Source organism: Girardinichthys multiradiatus, chromosome 6 (genome assembly GCF_021462225.1).
Source record: "Girardinichthys multiradiatus isolate DD_20200921_A chromosome 6, DD_fGirMul_XY1, whole genome shotgun sequence".
Classification (NCBI taxonomy): Eukaryota; Metazoa; Chordata; class Actinopteri; order Cyprinodontiformes; family Goodeidae; genus Girardinichthys; species Girardinichthys multiradiatus.
In genome coordinates this window covers 29,038,697-29,063,204 of record NC_061799.1, presented here as the reverse complement: position 1 = coordinate 29,063,204, position 24,508 = coordinate 29,038,697, and the positions used below count along the sequence as shown (strand labels likewise).

Genomic DNA, 24,508 nt, shown 5'->3' with positions numbered 1-24,508 from the left:
GCAGTTCATAAGCTGAACACTGATCTGCTTCAGCTAGTAAATTCAGTAGTATATTACAATGCAAGTCTAGGTTTTAAAAAAAAACATGTACTTTGTGCTTAAAGTCATATTCTGAAACATGTTGATGGCATACCTCCAAATTTTCTTCCACTGATAACCCGCCAAGGCCAAGCTTTGAATGGAAGGCACAGTGAATTAATGTCTTACTCATGCTAAATACTTTCCCTTGTCTCTGAGACCTTTGCCTTTAATAGACAGCCCCAACCCTTAAGATAGTGTCTACACTGATAGTGCATCAGTGCCTGGGCCTGGATTCACTGACAGATCTGCGCAGTTTTTACTGGGACATAATGAAGTGTTGTCAGTACTTTTATTTATCTTGCAAAACTGTGGGGGCATTAGTACAAGGTCATGGGAAAATGCTTTTTACTAGTAAATAGGTGTTTTCTTTTTACATGTACAGGTGTAATACAGCAAAAGTTTATGTTGGTACATTTGTTTTTGTTTGCACTGTTTCAATTGATAGCATATCTTCTGAAAGTCTAGTGCTCAGTTAACCATACAAATCATGAACATGTTTTCATGCAAACAGTTTATCATAACTGTTACAACATGGCGGAGCGAAATGCACATAATTTCTTTTATGTTGTAGATACACAATCGATAGCAAGTCTTTGTCTTGTTCGCGTCTTGAGCATTTTTGTTACAGTTTGTCTTTTCAGACCAGGGTGTCCCAGATTGTAGTAATGTCATAATATGTCCTAAAGCATTACACAATGGTGAATCTAAGGAAGAGCCGATGATACAAACGCAGCTCGTTTTGGTGAGTGATGTTTACAGAAGTCCTGGACACAGTCGACTGACAACAGTCAAAACAACTGACAAGCATATGAATGTGAGTAGGACAGGTTCCTTATTTGACTTTATGATCTATTATCCATATTGTGTGCACAAAGTGTATTTGTTATTTTACCTCCCTAGTTTTACTATGACCAAGTCAAGACTGATGGATTTGAATCTTGTTTTTTTTTTTTTTTTTTGTTAAAGTGAAAAATTTTCTCTTACTACATCAAAGCAGTGGAAATAATGGACACATACAGTATTTTTACTTAGAAATGTTGTGCGTTGTTTCGACTAATAACATCCATAAGCTGGATTGCGCATACTTTTTCTATTATTATTATTATTATTTTTGTTTTATTGTGCATACTTAAAATAAAAATAAAATGGAACATCTTTACAATTAAATTAAGGTCAGCAGGGACCTGCTTCTGTTGCAGGAAAGTTCAAAGTTGTCAGCTGTAAACTGCTCTCCTCTGCCATTCAGTTATGGGAACAACTGGCTGAGCTTTTTGTAGATCCACATTCCCCAGTCTGACTGTGTTCAGAAATGGATACTAAAATAATATTGTCTTTTATAAACAGGCCTGTTTTTACTTTTCCTTCTTTCACATTTCTGTCGTACCTTTTTTTTTTTGTCTCCTGAAGTTCAGTGTCTTATTTCTACAGAACTCTTGAGCCATGACCTGGTTGTACTGGGCTGATGCTAAATACACAGGTTATTTATTTGGACGAGATCACAAATACTGGGATGGACAGCAGAGTTTCAGGAGACAATTTTGAGCTCAGTGGGTGGAAACACATTGATGTGCTCCACTGCTGAAGTATTTTCACATGAAGGCATTTGTGACGGGGATAGTTGCTCACTTGGACTTTATAGGAAAATGGAATGCCCCCGTTGTGCCACCTCCGGGTTCACTGTCACTGCCATTTATCCAGTGTAGTTGTTAAATAAGCAGTCTTTCTAGGTAAGTGGGATTTCCTGTCTGTATATATTAAGCTCAGCAGTAACATGTAAAAGTAGTTGGAGCAAAGTGAAGAGGTGAAAGAACTCGAGTGCAAGGCTCACTGGGGGAGCACCTTTAAATGTTGGTTTCTGTCAGACTGCTGGGGAGTAAGCAGTAAGGAAGTGGTCTGGTATTTTTTGCTTTGAATGGCTTTGTTGGGCTGTGTGAACACATTTGTGTTTACATGGGCTCAGCCTACAGTGGTACTGCCTTTATTTGCATGGCCTGCTGAATGGCTCTGTGCACAATTGGTCACCTGTGGAAAGCTTATTGTGTTGATGAAGTGGCAGAAAAGGAAACAAGAAGTTGGGCCGGTTCACATGCCTTATGTTGGCATGTTGAAGGGAATGTGTGACTGAGTCTCACATGGAAATATTAGCTCAGACCTTAATGTCTGGAAAAGTGCTCTTTCTCCCTGAAAAGGTTAGGAACAGAAGAACAGTCACCATATTTCATGTCAACCACCAATGTACAGTTTTGTTTTTTCCTGGAATTGTTGAGCATTTTTTCTTGTTGGTGCTTTTTTTATGTTATTTAGAAGGATGTGTCCCCTTAGGTTATATGATGCAGTAGCCCTAATGCTGCTGCAGCATATTTATATGCTACCCTAAAAATTCTGACTTTTTACTTTAATTTTCTTTTCTTTTCACTAAACTGCATCATAGCCCGCATCTGTTGGTGCCTGTTGCGCTGTGTAACTCACTATATGATTTTAACTCATGAGGCGGCAATCAATTAAATTAAAATAAGACAGTTTTCCCTTGGGAGCTGATCTCTTACTTGTGATTGGCTTGTTAAATACTAATGAATCCTATTTTATTTTATGTTTTCCGTCCATTAAATGAATCAAAGCAAAGAACTCGTACTATTTTTGTTCTCTAAACGGATCAATCCAACAACACATACTTTATTGTGCTTTTTTAAACATACTCAAAATCAGCGAGAAGTGCTTAGGGACGTGTGCTTTAATGCATCAACCGGGATAATCTTGTCATTCTGTATTCTATGCAGAGGTACCACTTCAATCAAAGAACCCGCAGAACATTTTCTTTTCTCTCTTCAGTGTTATAAAATTTAGAAATTGGTCCAACAGGTAATCGGTATTGGCTAGGAAAAAGCTGATAGGTGCATTTCTAAAAAGGTTTTCTGCCACTTGTCACTCTTTTACAGATATAATCTCAATCACTTGACTAAAATGCTATAAACATGCATATTTTATACTTATGAATGCATTCACAATTGAGGTAATTGATATTAAAATTCTGTATGCGTTTCTGCAGTACATAGCGTTCATTATGTGATGCATATTGGTACATTTTTGTGCTTTCTTTGGAAATCGAGCGGGGAAAAAAAGCTGGAAATTTCAAAGCTGCAGTGCATATGTACAGCTTATCCATATTAGTTAAGTTCATGCTGTTAATGGACTGGATCCTAGGTGTGTATAGGAGTTTGGGGAAAAAAATTCTGATTCTCATTTGTTCTCGTTAACACATAATATGAGAGCTCCAGTGCCAACAGAGAGCCACACATTGCTTCCTCTCTGCCACAACTGAGCACATGGACAGTAGCTGACACTCACAGCAACACTGAGCCAGCAGGTGTGCACAACTGGGATTAGTTGACGTCATTGAAGACGTCATAAAAATCCATCAACTTCAACACTTTCAGTCAACATATAATGTTTAGGAGCTTGTCATTCTTTTTCTTGGCTCTGTCTGAGCTATGGTTTCAAAACAAGCATGGCGAATAAATCATCACTGTCAAATGAGCTGTATTCTAATAGGTTTGCAAAGGTGGAATTGGTCCAAACTTTTAAGGTGCTTCAAGCTTAGTTGGTGATGATGAGCAGCTAAAGAGACGAGCACCAGGTAGCTACTGATGAGCAAAAATGGCACATTCTCTATTGATGTGTTTTCTTAGAATAAGTATTTATGGAAACGTTCAGAGGCACGTTTGTTTAATGCTCTGTGTGTGTGTGTGTGTGTGTGTGTGTGCGCGTTAACATACAGGTACAATATAGATGGCTCGGTCAGTTTTACGCCATTCAATTTTAATCGCATTTAGTTGTGTAGATGATGTTGAAATATAAACTAGACAGTCAAAAATTATTTAACTATTTATTAAATACAAATTATTTGTAACTTAATCGGGGCTGCTCAGTTGTGAAAAATGATGATCATAGTTGGTTAATATTGAAGTCGTGAATATTTAAAACCAAATAATTATCGATTGAGGAACAACAATGCCATCTATTGCCCTTATAACGCAGTGAATTGCCTCGAACAGGAAATGTACCTAGCTATCTTTTCTGAAATTGTTCCGTAAAGTAAGGGAAAATCAATTACTCAATATATTACAGTATAAAAAACTAATTAAATTGCTAAATAAATTGGAGCAGCTGCTGAAACATCCTATACATGTATTTGCAGGTTTGCAAAATATATTCCACAAATTCCATTCATTTCATGTCAAGGATCAACTAGTGTTTGTCATGTTTGTCATGTTGCAGGCAACAGACAAACATATCTTGCACAGTATATGTTTTGGTTTGCGTCTAGGAATTCAAAGCATTCCCACTCAAACGAACAGATTATACCTTTGTTGTTTGTTAAATGCCACTGCTGTTTCTTTGGGTACCACCGCTCACGTCATCTCTTTGCGGTTTCATACCGTTTTTCGTGTCCTGTCTTTATTTTGTTCATTTTTGTCCAAGTTCGACATGGTGTAGTCTGCTGCAGGATGTTTTGTACCAAGCATTAATTCATACTGACCCATCTTGTGCTAACCTTTCAAAAGAAAGATTGAACCACACATGAGTTCAGCCTTCGGAAAGAGCGGAAACGCACATTGGACGAGAGACTAAAATTGCAGCATATTTGCAAAGCTAAAAATGCCAGGATAATATAAAAAAATATTTGTATACGTATTTGTTTGAACCCAAAATCAAAATGTGATCAATTTGATTACTAGGTCAGCTCTATCACTGTCCCATCCTGTCCATTTAAACTTCTAATGTTCAAATATGCTGCAAGATAAAAAAAATGTTTCACTTGCAGTATGATAACCCCTGTTTAATTTGAACCATGGTAGTCATCGCTGTCATCCATTCCGACCTCATTTATTTCCCTGTATTTGTTTTTCAATTGGACCAGCCAGCTTTGTGTTATATGCCAGCCCTCCAATCCCTCCCCTTTCCCATCATAGTGTTAAGACACTAATGTTGATACAAAATATGCCATGCTAAGTGACTCCGTACTTGGGATGGACTTTTTCTGTTGCTTCCTTACTTTTTGTTGAGAACTTGTTTGGCCACATACCTAAAATAGCTTTCTGACGTGTATAGTCCTGTTAAGGAATGCTACTGTGGCTGTCCAGAGTTCTCTGTGGCAGGAAGTTATGCAAACGTGCATTGCTTCGCTTAGAGCCTTGTGATTAGGGTCCCAAAAGACTCTGTTCTTTAGTTTTTTCCCTTCAGTGTAGGCTGGCTGGATTTCATATGGACAGCAACATCCATTATTCTCTGTTGCTGGTCAGTTTTGTGCAAAGATCTTGATGATTTTCTAAGATCATACAGTGTTGGATCTGTGTTTTATGTTTATTTTCACTCACCAAGTTCTAAAAACTGGCAATGAGCAAGTTGCTTTTGTTCTTCCTTCCAGCCACTCTCCACCTCACGATTCTCCTCTTGCCCCTCCTACCAGCCTTTTCCCTGTTTCCACCCTTCCTGCAGGGCTCTATTGGAGTTGTCTCTCATTGAGGGGTGTGGCTGTGACCTCCACTGTTGAGTAGGAGCAACAACATTAGCTAAGAGGATTCCTCTGTTGGCCTGAGCTGCTGATTCACCATGTGTCATCATTACTTAGTACAGTGATGCAAAATGAAACATGTTATGTTATACAGCAAGATTCCTGTTGTGATGGTGAGTTTGGAGACTTGTGTCATCAAAAAAGACTTATGTTGTAACTCAGCTGAGTTCACAGGTGTTAGGAATAACCTTTATTAATATGCTCATAGCTGTTTTTCCCATTTATACTATAGTGAAATAAAATATAAGTTCTAATGTTTCCCTTTTGTTACAAGAGGATAAGAATGCTCATAAACATACAGTACAAGGATAAATGACCCAAGGGTTGTCATAGATGACCTGAAGCTGGGGCACTGGGGTAGATGGTGGAGCAGCTGGTATAACTGGGTTGATTAGAAAGCTACAGCACACTTGGATTAAGGATGGACACCCGCTACTACACAATCTAACAGATAGACACCACAAAGGTGACACATAGTCTACTGATAATCACTGAGGGAGGGCACATCCATTGCATTAGAGTGCCAGATATAAAAACCGTATGTGACCTTCTATCAAGGCTCTTCGTCATGCTCTGACAGACGGCGACGGTCCGAGACGGGAGCCTCAGCGCTGATATCTGTAATTATTCCTCTGCCTTAACTTAGATTAAAAAGAGCTAAAAGTTAGAAACTGGTTGAGAGTCGTTCCTTTAAGAGTCTTTAGATAGAGTGGTGACTGTTTCCGGGGTCCAAGGACCGGTGGAACTCCAAGGTGTCTGACCACCAACAGGGTGCGTTAGCTTTGGACACAGGTGAGCTTTAGAAGACTAAAGACACTCCGATGACCCGTGACATCACAAAATACTCCTTTAGCCTCTGCTTCATACCTGCTAGATGAACAGCACAGTACTACTAGTGTGGAAGCATTTATGCGGCTGTTTTTGTTGGAACCACTGAGGATTATGGCAGATTAGGTGGAACCTTGCCAGTGGCACCAAGTCTCCTGCTGAGCCAAGACAGTATTGGTCCGCTGTTTAAAATGTTCGGAATTCCAGTTGTGGATCTTAACATGAATTAAAATGGTATCTTACTATCACATAACCTTTTAAACCCTTTTAATTCAGCAGATAAGCTATATTGCCAGAAGTATTTACTTACACTTCTTAAAAAGTGTTCCAATCACTTCCATGGCCACAGGTGTATAAGACTCACCCCTAAGCACTCAAACTGCTTCTACAAACATTTGTGAAAGATTGTGTTGCTCTCAGGAGCTCATTGATTTCCACTGTGGTACCATGATAGGATGCAACCTGTGCAATAAAGTCCTGCAGCTAAAGTTCCTCTCTTCTAAATATTTCACAGTCAAGGTATAATAACAAAGTGGAAGAGATTGGGAATGAAAGCAACTCAGCCACAAAGTGGTAGGCCATGTAAAATCACAGAGTATGGTCAGCAGATGGCGATGCGCATAGTGTGCAGAGGTTGCCAACTTTCTGCTGAGTCCATGGCTATAGATGTCCAAACCTCATGTGGCTTTCAGATTAGCTCAAGAACATTTTGTAGAAAGCTTAATGGAAAGGAATTCCATGGTAGTGCAGCCGCATCTAAGCCTTACATCAACAAGTGCAAGGGCTCGACCCCTTACCTCTAGTGAAAGGAACTCCTAAAGCTTTAAAATACTAAGGCATTTGAGACGGTTTAATGCATCCAGCTTTGTGGATACAGTTTGGGGATGGCCCTTTCCCGTTCTATCGTAACTTCGCACCAGTGCAGAAAGCAAGGTCGATAGAGACATTGATGAGCTAGATGGGTGTGGAAGAATTTGACTGGCCTGCACAGTCCAGACCTCAACCAGGTAGAACACCTTTGGAATGAATTAGAGTGGAGACTACAGTGCTTTCTCATCCAACATTAGTGTCTGGTCTGACAAATGCACTTTGGGAAGAATGGACACAAATTCCTCTTAACCTACTCAAAAACCTTGTGGAAAGTTGAAACCCTTGTAGCTGCAAAGGATGAGCTGCATCACACTAACTCGTGTCGACTGAGAGCGAAATGTGAACTTCATATCTGTGTAAAGGCAGATGATTTAATGTTTCTTCTTTAGAAATCTAACAAAAAAACAACAACATTATTGATAATCAAAGTGTTTTTCTTCCTATACTTGTTCATTGACTTACTCTTTATGCTCGTGTACTCAACAGTGAGAGTCACAAGTCTTTAATACCATTATTCTGTGGGTCTGAAGGTAAAAAGAAAGAAACACTGGTCTAAGTGAAGTCATTCAGTTTTTCAGAAGGTTTCCTTCACCCTAAATTCACTTTTCTTTTCAAACTGTGGAGGAATTGCCTGACATGGTGTTTGTTTGGTTTTAGCGCTGGAAAATTTAGCCAGAGTTGAGGCACATTATAATAAAAACTGCGAAGCGAATGGAAAAAAAAGTCAGCAGAGCTTTCCCTATGATTTTACATTTTAATAACCAACCTAAATTACCCTTGCTGGGGCATAAATGCATTAAGTTAAGAATTGTTCTATGCCTAAAATAATTTGGTAATGTTATTGGGTCTATCCATTTAAGCTTGCCTTGAGCTTTCTGTAAAGAAAAGCACCATGGTGATCATTAAATCTTTTTCTCCTGGGTAATCGCTGGGAGTGCATATGTTTGCAGGGAGAATATTTAATTAATTGACAGCATCATTATCTGCCTTCAGTTCCAGAAGAGGGAGTTCTGTTGTCAAACCACCTCAATGTTTCTTTTGTGTTGGTGTTTTAAAACTGCAGAAGAGGTCAGTCTTTATCATAATGTTACATTTGCATATTGTTTTTTTTTAACTTTATAGCGCATACAGTGACTCTTAAAAGCACACACTGAAACGTCATGTTTATGTGATGTAAAAAAAAAATTACTGAATAATTGCAAATGTTTTGCCCACATATAATGTAATGTACATCTGTTGACAAAAAATCTGCATGAATGTGCACACCTACAAATAAATGCTGTTCAAGTAATTTTTGATTCGGTTTAGGGCATTCAGTCTTCTTGAGTTTACACCTGCCACCAGTTATAGTGGATTTGATTAACCTGAAATAAAATGTAGCTGTTCTAGTAGGGTAAGTCTGACATTTACCTTTCACTGTCTTTTGGCTAAAGGATAGCATCTCATTGTACAGCGATAACAGTTTTTTATATATATATATATACATGGCATGGCACAGTAAAGCCAGATGGAAGATCTCGCCAAAACGAGACTGAAACTGGTCACACAGACAACCTACAAGATTCCATAAAACATGGCTCAAAAACAACACTGCACATTACCAAAGAAACACAATATTCATAGTGAAACATGGTGGTGGCAGCATCATGCTCTGAGGTTTCTTTTTCTTTATACGGAGTAAGATGGATGAAGTTATGAGTAGTGCCTTTTACCTTTTGGCTCAAAGCCTTCTAGTGACTGCCTGAAAATTACGTGGACATTGAGTCCAAGCGTATGCCCAAATCAATAAAATCAACAAAAGAATGACTTCACTAAAAAACAAATGAAAGATTCAGGATGGCCTATAGTCAGAATCCAGAACTAAATCTGACAGAAAAGTCAATGAAGAGGGCTGTGGACAAGAGATGCCCCTTGTTTGATAGATTTGGAGAACTTTTGCAAGTCAAGGATACTTGTTAGACTCTTACCAAAATGTGCTGATATTATGTCAAAGTGTTAGTTTAAGGGCGTGCACACCTATGTTTGTCTTTAAAAAGTTTTTTCCTAGTAACAGATTTATTTTTTGCAGTTGAATTGTCCAGGATATACTGTGTCATATTTTGTGAAACAAAAGGGTTCAAAAATGTTCATGGTCTCATTTTTACATCACAAAAAACTGACATTTGAACAGGTTGGTGTTGATAGCTACTCTAAAGTGTCACCCGTTGCCTTCATCACCATTTCTGTGTGGAAATTAACTACAACATTTTCCTCAGTTCTTTTATGACCTGGGACTGTTGAAGCCTCGATGCTGCAGTCTTTTTGGGTAAACAGTATTGCTATAGAGCTACCCATACCCAAAGGCTTTTGTTTGTATTAATTTTTTTACTTGTAAGTAAAAATGTTTTTACAGCTTATGGTATGAAATATGCAAACATTTTTTGTTCCTTTTGTTTTTCTTTATAGATATGATCTATCCTCTCCCTCTTAAAGCTGTTAATTTTCTTATTTTAGCTTTAGTGACTGTACAGTTGTGTTTTTTTTCTTCACCTGAACCCTGCTCCTCTTCCTTCAGGATGGCTTGGACGCTCTGGTATACGACCTTGACTTCCCTGCTCTTAGGAAAAACAAGAGCATCGACAACTTCTTGAATAGATGTAAGTATCTTGAATCATAGTTTTTACTCTCATGTTCTCCTTTTAAACATGGGTCTCCCCTTTGTGTTCCCAGACCCCTGTTACATACGGGATTTAAGTCTAGGCGCAGAAAAAGAAGGCTGTTTTTGGGTCACTGTTAGTATGGATGCTTGGACACAATAGGTGTCTGCTGCTTAGTGTCCCCAACAAAGGGGCTTTCATAAATGACCGGTGACCCACATGATGCATATCAAGGTTGGCTTCTTTTTCCACACTGCCCTCAAACCTTGAAACCCGCTAAATTTAAATGTAGATGTAAATGTAGATGTAAACGTAAATATTAGTCCAAGACTGTATGTGTTTTTCTTTTAAAGAAACACCAAAAAATCCCAAAAACTATAGAAACTGCTTGATTCTCGGGAAGGAGTTTTCTTGGAAATGCCAACTATCATATTGCATCCCAGAATGAGTTTTTATAAAGCCAGCTTTTCTGAGGTGGGTGCAGGGCACTGATGTTCTAACTTGGCCATGTATGTCTTTAATTTCCTGAATAACATCCAGTTAACCTATAATTTAATGAAAGCAACAAATACTCCTTCTTATCCTTCTTCTGACATAACTGAGCTTGTTGCCCCTGGTTTAGTTTCAGAAAGAGAGAAATAAAAATCATTAACCAAAAAACAGACCTGCCACTTCACATCTCCTCAATTATTGCTCATGCTGTCTTTTTGTGTAAAGCATGGATGGATTTAGACTAATGGATTAGCTGCTGGGACTCTTGACCTTAGTAGCTCAAGTTGCCTGAAGCATTCTTCTCTTCAGATTCTCTCAATGCATTCTGCTTTACACTAAAGTCACATCAAATGATTGCTCCATTGTATTTCTGTGGAGAAACTCTGTAAACAATTTATCTTACAAACACACACAATCAGATATACACACTGTATACTAGATAAACAGTTCATATAAAAGCCTATATCTCTTTAACATGGCCAATAATTTTCTTAATAGAGTTCTACTTTATTTTTGGATCATCTGAACTTTAATGACCTCACACTCTGCGTTTCCATGCATTCCGGTGCCAGTTGTGACCCTTGTGAATAGAAAATGATCCCCCTAACACAGCCTTGACCAAATTTGGCTTAATGGTGGATAGGATCTGCCTCAGGGGAGCTAGAATTATTACACTGGGTAAAGGCCAACTCTCAATAGGCAACAAACTTTCCCTAAACACTGTCAGCTTTTTTCTGGATGGTTTGCCAACAATTTTGCTTACGTTCAATAGGGAGACTTTCCATGACTCTGAAAGGGTACATGATTGTTAAAACAGATACTTTACAGGATTAAGTCAGGGACTGTTTTTACTGTGGAATTTTTGCAACTTTTTTAATCAGTGTCTTGTTGCGTGAGGCTCAGAACTGGTTTACTCTGCAATGCCGAGTACATGGTTGTGTAAACAATGTTTCTGCAGGATCTTAAAAAGTCATAATTAGTCTTTAAATGTAATCACCTAAATCGTAGGCCTTTTAAAAAGTCTTAATTATCTGCAGATTTTCCATTCTAGGTCATACATTTCATTTAGTTGCAATCTAACCTGACTCATTTAAAAAATTGTAATGGTTAATTAATTAATTGACTTGATTTTTACATTTTGTCTGAGAAATTAATTTGCAGCAATCTTTCATTCCTTGTGTCATAGTGCTGGGTGGAGTTCATCCGATCAAAGTATTCTGGGTTCCAGTTCGATCCCAACGTCTGAATTGAAATATCTGTTGAATATTTTCACATCCAGGTTGCTTTTACCAAAACATTTAGTGCTTTATGGGAATCTGATTAAAAACAAACGCAATGTCTGCTGTACTGCTGCATTTATGCCAGTACCTTCAGTTGTAATAAGATTTGCAAGATTGATCTTTACGTAAGAAGCCTCAGAATGATCATTTCGTGCCATTTTAATATTATGCTACAGAGCAGCTAAATTTCTTGAGACTAAGGTGGGGGGCACAACGGACCTCGGGACCAAACAGTAGTTGAAAGAAAGACTGCTTTGGTAAACTGTTGAGCTTTATTGGTTGTTGGTCAAATGGTCAGCAAAGGCACTCCGTAACAAGCTTTTATGCCATGAACAGTCAACATTCATGAGAAAGGCACACTAAACCGCTTTAGTAAAAAATAACCTTGAATATATGATGGTCACATTTTTAAACAACTTATTACTTAGTATTATTATTTTTATTACCACCTGTCTGTGCAGTTTCTAGATTGTAAATATTCCTACATTGTATTAAATTAACAGGCTGCTGCTTTTTCCAAATTCTTCATGCCTCGTTCCTCCGTGGAGGTGCAGAGTTTTCTACTCTATTATTACGGTATTATCCGTTTTTCTAGAGTAAAATATTTCCCAATAAGGCGATGCTGTGCAATAGGGTGCTCACTCTGCACCAGACAGACTATCCACTGCCTGCAGGCTTTAGCAATAGGCTTTATCTGTTTTAGTAACCTACCAAATCTAAAACAATACATCTAATGATATAGTTGAAACATAGGTTTAAATGCAGTACTGAGATATGTGTTTTAAATAACTTTGCAACATTTTTGTTAGCTGACAGCTCACATTCTAAAATAAAATCTGTCAGAAATAGACGTCCATCTACACACCACCTTTTAATAGATGGGTCAGTAGCCTTAACCCAGTATCCCAAGGCCATTGGTATCAGATCTACTGTTGGACCAGCCCTGTCTCTAGTTCTGCCTTAGGAATTCCTGTTATGGTCACATAACATTCACACGGACCTTCAGGTAACCTTGACACTCTCTTCAAGTATACATTGTGCTAACATAAATCTTATACTGTAGCCAGATAAAGATTTTATACTTCCATCTTTTTACTGCCCAATATCACTTATGTAGATCCTAAAATCATTTGTAAGATGTCGGCCACGAGGCTTGAAAAGATAACCCCTCATGTAATTCACCCTGACCAGACCGAGTTTATTAAAAATCGGTATTGATACAAGAAAGCTCATCAACCTAATAAATCCAAAATCATCCAAAATAAAAATTGTTTAATTAAATGAAGAGAGGGCTTTTGGCAAGGTTAATTTGAAATTTCTATTTTCTACCTTACATAAGTTTAGATTTGGAATTTATTTTTTTTGTCATGGTGTCAGATTACTATGCAACTCACCCAATGCTTGCGTGAAAACAAATGACTGGATTTCTCAGTGCTACAGTCTTGAGAGAGGCACCAGACGGGGTTGTTCACTCTCCGCCTTACTGTTTGCTATATTCATTGAACCACTGGCGGGCTGGAGCTTGTCAAAGCAAAGTTATTTGTGAAATTTAAACAGCTAATAGAATCCACAAAATTAGTTTATATGCAGATGATGTGTTACTCTTTCTGGAAAATACAAACCCCTCTCTAAAAGAGACATTAAACCTAATAAGTCCTCAATGGTTTTAGATTACTCCCTCAATAGGAACAAATCCTAGGCCCTACCTATCTCCTTCAATATTCATCTCTCTCAACCATTCCTTTACAGACTGGAAACATCCGGTACCTGGGCATCAGTATTTTTAGCGGGCTGTATGAGCTGACATGATTAAATTATATCCCATTACTCAAATTAATAGAAGATGGCCTGCCTACTTTATTGCTGGATCCAGTCTTTAAAGATATTTTTTTCAGCACAAGTGGCCTTTATTTTGTATTTTTTGGCAGTAGGTAGCCAGGAAAGGGGTAGATAGAGGGGGAGACATTCAGTAAATGTCGCCAGGTCCAGGACTCGAACCTGGGACAGCTGCTTCGAGGACTAGAGCCTCTGCATTTGGTTGCTTGCTTCGCCCCTACACCATCAGCGCCGCGCCTAATGCTGGATCCAATTAGGATTCCGTCTTGAGCTGTCCTTTGTGTGGAGCAAATCTGCCCAGGCACATGTAGACAAACAGCTTCTCTAAATGGTATGCCTGAAATGCTGCAACAGGACATGAGAAAAACCCCCAACAGGAATTAGCCTATTATGCTGTGACAATACCATAAGGTTCATGATGCAGGGCATCAAACAGCCCTGTAGTAAACCAGTGGTTGGCTCAAACTTGTTATTATGATGCTTACTGTGTAGGTTACTGTGTAAAAGGCATTTGTGGTTAGGCACAAAAGCAATTAAGTCACACGCCAAGGATAAAAAACACCAATGTAAGTTGACAAAGTTATATTTAACTGAAGTCAAGTTACGTCTGAGTTATTCAGTAAGTAAGTATTTAAGTTTAACTTCCTTTTCATTCCATGTTGGTTTAAATTTACGTCATAGCTGCTTTTAAAGGGTCTTGTAAAATTAGCTTTTTACCTACTAAAACTTGCTGACAACTTGAACCCCCTGTAAACCACTGGTTTATTATAGATGTATCATTGTCTTTTGTCCTCCAGATAAAAAAACGATTAGTAAAATTCGTGATCTACGAATGAAAGCAGAGGACTATGAGGTGGTTAAAGTTATTGGAAGAGGTGCATTTGGAGAGGTTCAGTTGGTAAGAATTCACCATTTAATCATCTTTTCTAAAAGGTATTGAAGTCGCATGAACTCACAACTTTGACTTGCTTGTCTTTTTATCTTTTTTCAGGTAAGGCACAAAGCCACACACAAAGTATACGCCATGAAGCTGCTGAGCAAGTTTGAGATGATCAAAAGGTCAGACTCTGCTTTCTTCTGGGAAGAGAGGGACATTATGGCTTTTGCCAACAGTCCATGGGTAGTGCAGGTAAGCTCCAATTTAAGTACTTAATATTACTTGCAGTCTAAATTTAAAATGTAAAATATTAACTTTTATTTACATCTCGCTTTCTATTTAGTTTGTTCTAATTTTGACCTTTCTTATTTTCACAGCTTTTTTTTGCATTCCAAGATGACCGCTACCTCTACATGGTGATGGAATACATGCCTGGTGGGGATCTGGTTAACTTGATGAGCAACTATGACGTCCCAGAGAAGTGGGCCCGTTTTTACACAGCGGAGGTGGTCCTCGCTCTGGATGGAATCCACTCCATGGGCTTCATTCACAGGTGACGGGCACCATATCCCTTTTGTTCTTATCTTTTATTTTGTTCTGTGGTTAAAAAGATAATAGATGAACCGTTAAATAAATGTGAACTAAATCAAGACTTAAATAAATATATAAACTGCAAAATCTGGTCAAAATGATGGCCCTGACATGAACTGTACAGGTTAACCCATCAGAGGGTTAGTGTGTTTAAAAAGCCACAGTGACGCTTCAGATAATTACCTTGTACACTGCAGCGTAGGAACCAGTACTGATTTATGGATTCATTAAAATTTTTTTTTTAGATAGGGATTTGTATTAATGATTAAGTAGTGATGTGTGTATTTATTGGATTGCGGCACTTCTGGCCCTCCATTGCACAGTGTAAGTAGTCTTTGTTTATAGCTTTGCATCTAATGTTTGACAGTGAATGTGCTGCTGCTGTGCTGTTTCTGCTGACTGTTTATACATTTATGTTTCAACAGAGATGTAAAGCCTGATAACATGTTGCTCGACAAATCAGGTCACTTAAAACTCGCAGACTTTGGAACGTGCATGAAGATGAACGAGGTATTGTTTTCATTCTCTTTTGTTAAGATATTACCTTAACAAAGGTTAAATGGGTTTAAAATGTTTTACCTCGTCAGGATGGAATGGTACAATGTGACACAGCAGTTGGAACTCCAGACTACATTTCGCCTGAGGTACTGAAATCCCAAGGAGGAAATGGCAACTATGGCAGAGAGTGTGACTGGTGGTCAGTAGGAGTGTTTCTTTATGAGATGCTCGTCGGTGAGTTTTTCTTTTTCAAGCTGTTTCAGAATAAAGCTGTTATTGGCCACAGAACAGGTCAGTTTCGTATAACTCTTGTTTGTCTTGTGCACAGGCGATACTCCTTTCTATGCAGACTCATTGGTGGGGACTTACAGTAAAATCATGAACCACAAGAACGCCCTGACCTTCCCCGATGACAGTGACATTTCAAACGACGCCAAGACTCTCATCTGTGGTTTCTTAACTGACAGGTTAGAAAGCAACAGATGTCGCCCATGTTTATGCATCTACTGCGTTGACCCTATGAAGAAAGAATCTAGATAGAGGCATACATGGCAACAAAGATATCATTCCGCTGTCATGGAGTCTTTATTCGGTTGCTAATGTGTAAACACTTCTTTCGCTGCAGGGAAGTTCGGCTTGGCCGTAATGGAGTAGATGAGATCAAGAGGCACCCTTTCTTCAAGAATGACCAATGGACATGGGAGAACATCCGAGAGAGTAAGGTTTTTTCATCTTGATTTTAATCATCATTTTACAAATCCTGTTTCATTTGGCAACCGCAACACTGTTGTTTCAATCATGAAGCCAGCGATCGTATTTTCCATTTGACCTACTGCAGACAGTTGCAGGAAATTCTTGCAGACAAGCCATTCATTCAGTATCCTTTCCAAGACTAAACGTGATTCCTGCTTGAAGTAATAATTGGCAGCACAGCCTCTTTTGAGGCCTAGGACGGGGAAGCAGTTGACCTCCGATGTTAATGTGCTGGGAGTGATGCTGCAGCACCGAGAGATTAGAAACGTAGGGCTGAATGCAGTAGCTGCAGGCAGTTCTTTACTGGCTTTATGTTTAATATGTTGCAGGGCTGAAGTCAGCACCTGTTCATGCAGTGGTTAACCAGCTCTGCCAGACAGTTGCTTTTTTCTTGTTTTCAAGGGGGTTTTAAAATATGATTGATTGTGCTAATAGATTAATCTGTCGACTATTTTTTCGATTAATAATCTGAAAGGAAATGGTGCTTAATAGATTTTTTTAACAGAATTTGAACCAGGTGAAGCTGAAACTATGCCACTTGAGGAGTTCTGGATAGAGAATATGTACAGACAGGTTTTTCATCTTAAATGCAAAATGTATATATTGTTTGTACAGTTTTGGCCTAATTACGGCTCTAAGTGGGTTGTTCTTTCAGCAAATGTATGTTTTAGTCTGTATACTCCAGTTAATGATTATTTGATTACTAAAGCAGTTGACGATTATCTCGATAATCGATTAATCATGATTAATCCGATTGTTTCAGCCCCATAAAACATACAGCTTGATTTTAATTTTCAGAACAATGTGCAATAAAAAATAATTAATGATTAATATACAGTGGGGAGAACAAATATTTGATACACTAGCGGTTTTGCAGGTTTTCCCACTTGAAAACCATTTCGGAGTATCTAATTTTTAATCATAGATACTGTGAGTGACTGAGTCTAAAACAAAAATCCAGAAAATCGCGTTGTGTGATTTGTAAGTAATTAATTTGCATTTTATTGCATGACATAAGTATTTAATCCCCTAACAACCAGCAAGAATCCTGGCTCTCATAGGCCTGTTAGAAGCACTCCTGTTCTCCACTCATTATCTGTATTAACTGCACCTGTTTGAACTCGTTGTCTGTATAAAAGACACCTGTCCACACACTCAATCAAACAAACTTTAACCTCTCCACAATGGCCAACACCAGACACCTGTGTAAGGACATCAGGGATAAAATAGTAGACCTACACAAGGCTGGGATGGGCTACAGGAAAATAGCCAGGCAGCTTGGTGAGAAGACAACAACTGTTGGAGCAATTATAAGAAAATGGAAGAAGTTGAAGATGACAGTCAGTCTCCCTCAGTCTGGGGCGCCATGCAAGATCTCAACTCGGGGGGCATCAATGATCACGAGGAAGGTGAGGGATCAGCCCAGAACTACACGACAGGATCTACAGGTCCTTCTCAAAATATTAGCATATTGTGATAAAGTTCATTATTTTCCATAATGTCATGATGAAAATTTAACATTCATATATTTTAGATTCATTGCACACTAACTGAAATATTTCAGGTCTTTTATTGTCTTAATATGGATGATTTTGGCATACAGCTCATGAAAACCCAAAATTCCTATCTCACAAAATTAGCATATCATTAAAAGGGTCTCTAAACGAGCTATGAACCTAATCATCTGAATCAACGAGTTAACTCTAAACACCTGCAAAAGACTCCTGAGGCCTTTAAAACTCCCAGCCCGGTTCATCACTCAAAACCCCAATCATTGTTAAGACTGCCGACCTGACTGCTGTCCAGAAGGCCACTATTGACACCCTCAAGCAAGAGGGTAAGACACAGAAATACATTTCTGAACATATAGGCTGTTCCCAGAGTGCTGTATCAAGGCACCTCAGTGGGAAGTCTGTGGGAAGGAAAAAGTGTGGCAGAAAACGCTGCACAACGAGAAGAGGTGACCGGACCCTGAGGAAGATTTTGGAGAAGGGCCGATTCCAGACCTTGGGGGACCTGCGGAAGCAGTGGACTGAGTCTGGAGTAGAAACATCCAGAGCCACCGTGCACAGGCGTGTGCAGGAAATGGGCTACAGGTGCCGCATTCCCCAGACCTGGGCTACAGAGAAGCAGCACTGGACTGTTGCTCAGTGGTCCAAAGTACTTTTTTCGGATGAAAGCAAATTCTGCATGTCATTCGGAAATCAAGGTGCCAGAGTCTGGAGGAAGACTGGGGAGAAGGAAATGCCAAAATGCCAGAAGTCCAGTGTCAAGTACCCACAGTCAGTGATGGTCTGGGGTGCCGTGTCAGCTGCTGGTGTTGGTCCACTGTGTTTTATCAAGGGCAGGGTCAATGCAGCTAGCTATCAGGAGATTTTGAAGCACTTCATGCTTCCATCTGCTGAAAAGCTTTTTGGAGATGAATATTTCATTTTTCAGCACGACCTGGCACCTGCTCACAGTGCCAAAACCACTGGTAAATGGTTTACTGACCATGGTATCACTGTGCTCAATTGGCCTGCCAACTCTCCTGACCTGAACCCCATAGAGAATCTGTGGGATATTGTGAAGAGAACGTTGAGAGACTCAAGACCCAACACTCTGGATGAGCTAAAGGCTGCTATCGAAGCATCCTGGGCCTCCATAAGACCTCAGCAGTGCCACAGGCTGATTACCTCCATGCCACGCCGCATTGAAGCAGTCATTTCTGCCAAAGGATTCCCGACCAAGTATTGAGTGCATAACTGTACATGATTATTTGAAGGTTGACGTTTTTTGTATTAAAAACACCTTTCTTTTATTGGTCGGATGAAATATGCTAATTTTGTGAGATAGGAATTTTGGGTTTTCATGAGCTGTATGCCAAAATCATCCGTATTACGACAATAAAAGACTTGAAATATGTCAGTTAGTGTGCAATGAATCTAAAATATATGAATGTTAAATTTTCATCATGACATTATGGAAAATAATGAACTTTATCACAATATGCTAATATTTTGAGAAGGACCTGTAGTCAATGAAAGAGAATGTATAGAGCTGGGACCACAGTCTCAAAGAAGACCATTAGTAACACACTACGCCGTCTTGGATTAAAATCCTGCAGCGCACGCAACGTCCCCCTAGTCAAACCAGCACATGTCCAGGCCCATCTAAAGTTTGCCAGTAGCCATCTAGATGATCCAGAGGAGGAATGGGAGAACATCATGTGGTCTGATGAGACCAAAATAGAGCTTTTTGGTCTAAACTCCACTTGCTGTTTGGAGGAAGAAGGATGAGTACAACCCCAAGAACACCATCCCTACTGTGAAGCATGGAAGTGGAAACATCATTTTTTGGGGATGCTTTTCTGCAAAGAGGACAGGAAGACTGCAACGTATTGAGGGGAGGATGATGGGGCCATGTATTGGGAGATCTTAGCCAACAACCACCTTCCCTCAGGAAGGGCATTGAAGATGGGTCATGGCTGGTTCTTCCAGCATGACAACGACCCGAAGCAATTCAATTCAGTTTTATTTATATAGTGCCAATTCACAACACGTGTTGTCTCAAGGCACTTCACAACAGTCAGGTACATACATTCCAATTAATCCTAACCATTGAACAGTGCAGTCAGATTCAGTTTATTCAAATTGGATAAAAAGTTTTTCTATTTATGGAAACCCAGCAGATTGCATCCAGTCAGTGACTTGCAGCATTCCCTCCTCCTGGATAAGCATGTAGAGACAGTGGACAACCACTGGCGTTGACTTTGCAGCAATCCCTCATACTGAGCATGCATGTAGCGACAGTGGAGAGGAAACACTCCCTTTTAACAGGAAGATACCTCCAGCAGAACACAGTGTGAGCGGCCATCTGCCACGACCGACTGGGGGTTTGAGAGAACAGAGCAGAGACACAAAAAGAACACAGAATCACTGATCCAGGAGTACTTTCTATGGGAAGGAAAAGTAAATGTTAATGGGTGTAGCTCCTTTAGTCGTTTCATCTAGAAAGAAAGAACAGATAAACTCTGAGCCAGTTTTCAAGGTTAGAGTCTGAAAGAGAGCACATACAGTCACAGTAAAAGCTCAGTCAATTTCCATGTCTAGGAGAGAGAAAGGGTTAAACACTAAAAGACAGGGCTATGTGGATCATCGGTAGAAGGTGAGCATTAAGTTGTTGCCTGCAGAAGCTCGGACGATTCCCCTCTCCAGAAAGGTGTCACAGGTAGACACAGAGTCAGGCCAGGTGTAGCTTCTAGGAAGAGAAAAGAGAGAGAACAAAGTTAAAAGCTGAAATAACAGCAAATAATGCAAAATTGGAGAGTAGTGTGAGAATGTAGCGAAGAGGGTGAAAGTGGTCATTATGTCCTCCAGCAGCCTAAGCCTATAGCAGCATAACTACACAGATAATTTCAGTTCAGATTATTTAGTTAAACGGCGCTTATTTACAACAATGTTGTCTCAAGGCACCCCACAAAGGGTCCCACTGATGGTCATTATTATACTAAAAACCACAAGGATTGGGATACCTCTCTCTGTCAGATTGATTATAACCATTGGAAAAGAGAAGGGGTCATACAGGTAGCAGAAATGGAGGGTGTGTTTGCACCTCAACCATAACTGAGCTGGTTTAGGCTAAACTTGACTCCCCCTTACCCCAACCAACCTCCCTGGTAAACTAAGCCACTCTAACTATAAGCTTTACCAAAACGGAAAGTTTTAAGCCTAGCCTTAAAAGAAGCACACAGCCAGGGCATCTAAGGGGTGGCTCTATAAGTTGAAGAGTACCTTTGATACATATTAAAGACTTCTACATGCTTTGCAAGTGGGAAAACCTGCAAAATCCACAGTGTATCAAATACTTGTTCTCCCCACTGTAGGTGCACTTTTGCTTAAAATACCAAATCTGCTGGAATTCAGATATCTCTCTGGGTTTTGATTTGATAGTTGCCTTTGTGAGTTTCTGGCTACTTGACAGAAATCTTGTACCTTATCATTTTAACTGTGTTTTTTAATCTTGATCTGTGATTGGTAGCTGCTGCCCCTGTGGTGCCTGAACTCAGCAGTGACATTGACACCAGTAACTTTGATGACATCGAGGAGGACCGGGGAGAGGAGGAGACCTTTCCAATACCGAAGGCCTTTGTGGGCAATCAGCTTCCTTTTGTTGGCTTCACATATTACAGCACCCAGCAGTAAGTCTGTCGGACAGTGCTTATCATACTTTAGACCAGTGTTCAAAATTGATGGTGGGAGTACTTCACTGATATCCAGGGATGCACACATCAGAGTTCTGGTGCAGATTTCTTATCTGTGTTTTGTAAAGCTTTGACCTTACAATGCTGATTTTGGCCAATTCAGATCTGTCTTTAAAATTGGAAAATAAGAAGACATGAAGACGGCATTCAAAATATTTGTTGCCTCCTTGCCGTCAGCGGTATTCGTTTATAATTAAGAGCATAAACAAGGTCACATTGTGTTTGTTTGTGAAGAGCAGTTGGTACAAATTTGGGTTTTATAAATATTTTAAATGAAGACAAAAGGATTACATAGTTGATACTTTAACCTGTCTTTAGGGTCTTATCACCCTAAGCCTTGTTGGGAAAAGTAAATACATTTTGGAGTGATTGAAAGCTAACATGCTAAGGAGACAAACTCTGTATCCATCCACCTCATTTTGGCTGATCATTTAAAAAAAAAAAACAAACTACGAGGCCTGGAAAACACAGAAACCTACCATCTGCAATGTTGCACAAATGACAGTCTGACACAAAATCTCAAAGTTTACTTAATTTATGGTGAAGCTAGAGTTGCCAGTAGGCTGAACTAAGGTCCAGACTACCACATGGACTTTGTCTGGACAGACCAACACCAAATGTAACAACTGGTGATATCTAACATATTGCATGTTCCACTGTTATGAACATTTTTAGTTTGAGTTGTTTTAAATAGCTAAAGTCAGCTAAAACACCCCATCTGACTAGCTTGTTTTACCTCCACAACCCTGTGGATTTATTTACTGTCCAAAGAGCATTTTTCCACTACAGGTAAAGGAACTCTTACCAATAATAACTTCACAGAACCTCACTAGGCCTTTTGAATCTGAGATTTCCGGAAGGCTTCCAACATTTCTAAACCCAGCAGGTTCCCTGACAAACAGAGGTCAAAAGCTCAGAAGGATAAAGCACCAGCTGTTCTCCGTTCTGCCTTCCTGTTATCTGCTGAAAGTCTCTCTCGCTCTCTTGGGGCCAAAATTAACCACAGGCATGTGGTAGAAAATAGTTGCCTTTTTCAAGTAGCCTTTAAGCACGGTGCATTAACTAATTACAAAAGGAACCAACTAGCAAATAATTTATAAAAGCATTTTTTCAGAGGTATATATAATTAAAGTGAATTATCCATGTCAGCTCTTGATTGTTGTAAAGTTTTTTTTTTTTTCCCCATTTATGTATTTTTATTGCCTTCATTTCCTAAAGAAACAGTGGCCGCAGTGACCTTTTAAAAATATTAGTCTAAACTCAAATGGCCAGAAATTCACAGGAACCTTTTTTTTTTTTTTTTTTTCTCCCCCAGTCCTTTGCGTAGCTCCACTGCCTCAAAGACCAGTGACAAACGTAGCAGTTCAACGAAAGAGGACAAGAGTCACGTGAGTACAGTATCACACGTAAGCTCAAAGTATGGAAGATGTAAAATGTTTACCTTCGTTTAATCCTGGAAAAAAAAATTTGTTCTTATTTGTAGCTGGAGAACCTGCAAAAACAGATCTACCAATTAGAGGAGCAACTCCACAGTGAAATGCAACAAAAAGATGAGTTGGAACATAAATGCAGGTACGGATTAAACCATCACTCTTTCACAGTGTGCATTCACTGGCTCGGTTTAAGTGAAAACATATGAAATGTTGTGACTTCATTCCTGCTGAGATTGGTTGTTTAAAGGAATCCCACAAGCAACTGTTTCTAGTTAAACTTTTAGATTTGAAGACAAAAATGCACAAGGAAAATGTATTCACTTGGTGTAGAATGATCCCTTACACCCTGGTGGAATGTGGCTCTTTGATTATAAACAGGAAACCTAACCTTTACATTCAGCAGCGACTTCAGCATATATTTTAACATTTCTGTTCTCCCTAGGGCATCAAACACCAAGATTGAGAAGATTATGAAGGAGTTGGATGAGGAGGTTAATGCTCTTTTTATTTATTTCATTTTAAAGATTCCAAATATGAACTCATTTCAATGCTTTATCCACTGAAACGGTCACAGTGCTTTTTTTTCAGCTTTTAGTTTATGACAAAATGTTACTAGTGCGAAGTGAAGTTAAATAAATGCCTGTTTATCATCTTTGGCTTTGGTTTCTTCTGCATCACAGCTGCTCTCTGTTTTTTCTTGCCACAGGCGAACCTGAGGAAGAGTGTAGAAGCCAGCATGTCTCTGCTGGAGAAAGACAAGATTATGCTGCAGCACAGATTCACCGAGTACCAAAGAAAAGCTGACCAGGAGGGAGAAAAGAGGCGCAATTTAGAGAATGAAGGTAAAAATAACGAAGCGCTGCCGACTTTATAAGTGGGATCAGTGCCTCATGATCCTCTGGGATTTTTGAAATGGTGAACTCTTGGTGCATTTTTGTATCCTTTTAACTTATCTTGTGATTTATGACAAAGTATTAAGCTAAGAGATTTCTGAAACATATTTTCCAAAACAAAACAAGCTTTTAAAAGATTTGTTAGATATTTTTTGTGTATTTAAAAATTAAATGAGACATTGTCTAATTTTTTTTTTTTTCTTCTTAGTGTCGACTTTAAAGGAGCAGCTTGAAGATATGAAGAAGATCAGTCAGAACTCGCAGGCCTCAAATGACAAGATTGTCCAATTGCAGAAGCAGGTACATACACACACACACACACACACACTGGTGTATATTACAACCCCAAACTTCAATGAATTTCATTGGGATTTCATGTGACAGACCAACACAAAGTAATGCATGTTAGTGGAGTGGAAGAAAATGGATGTGTGGCTTTTCAAATGTTTTACAAATAAAAGTCTTGCATATGTATTAACCCCCCTTCATTGTGATATCCCTAAACAAAACCCAAGCGACAAGACAACCATTAGCTGTGGACTCCAAAAATCTTTCCGTTATGCATCAGCCACAAGAAGAAATACATTGCTCAAAGAAAGCCACAGGTAGTCCAGTTCGGAGTGTTC

General features: G+C 39.2%; 1 protein-coding gene across 2 annotated transcripts in view; it reads left to right on the top strand.

Annotated features, from left to right (window-relative positions):
* Positions 1-24,508, top strand: part of rock1 (Rho-associated, coiled-coil containing protein kinase 1) — a 47,888-nt gene that overhangs the window by 7,275 nt on the left and 16,105 nt on the right. For both annotated transcript variants that reach the window (XM_047368563.1, XM_047368562.1), the window contains exons 2-15: positions 9,906-9,987; positions 14,393-14,493; positions 14,587-14,724; positions 14,850-15,025; positions 15,489-15,573; positions 15,651-15,795; positions 15,890-16,028; positions 16,187-16,278; positions 21,334-21,493; positions 22,872-22,944; positions 23,040-23,128; positions 23,432-23,480; positions 23,696-23,831; positions 24,091-24,182. In XM_047368563.1, coding sequence (XP_047224519.1) covers positions 9,906-9,987; positions 14,393-14,493; positions 14,587-14,724; positions 14,850-15,025; positions 15,489-15,573; positions 15,651-15,795; positions 15,890-16,028; positions 16,187-16,278; positions 21,334-21,493; positions 22,872-22,944; positions 23,040-23,128; positions 23,432-23,480; positions 23,696-23,831; positions 24,091-24,182 — 1,557 coding nt within the window. The remainder of the gene's footprint in view (positions 1-9,905; positions 9,988-14,392; positions 14,494-14,586; positions 14,725-14,849; positions 15,026-15,488; positions 15,574-15,650; positions 15,796-15,889; positions 16,029-16,186; positions 16,279-21,333; positions 21,494-22,871; positions 22,945-23,039; positions 23,129-23,431; positions 23,481-23,695; positions 23,832-24,090; positions 24,183-24,508) is intronic.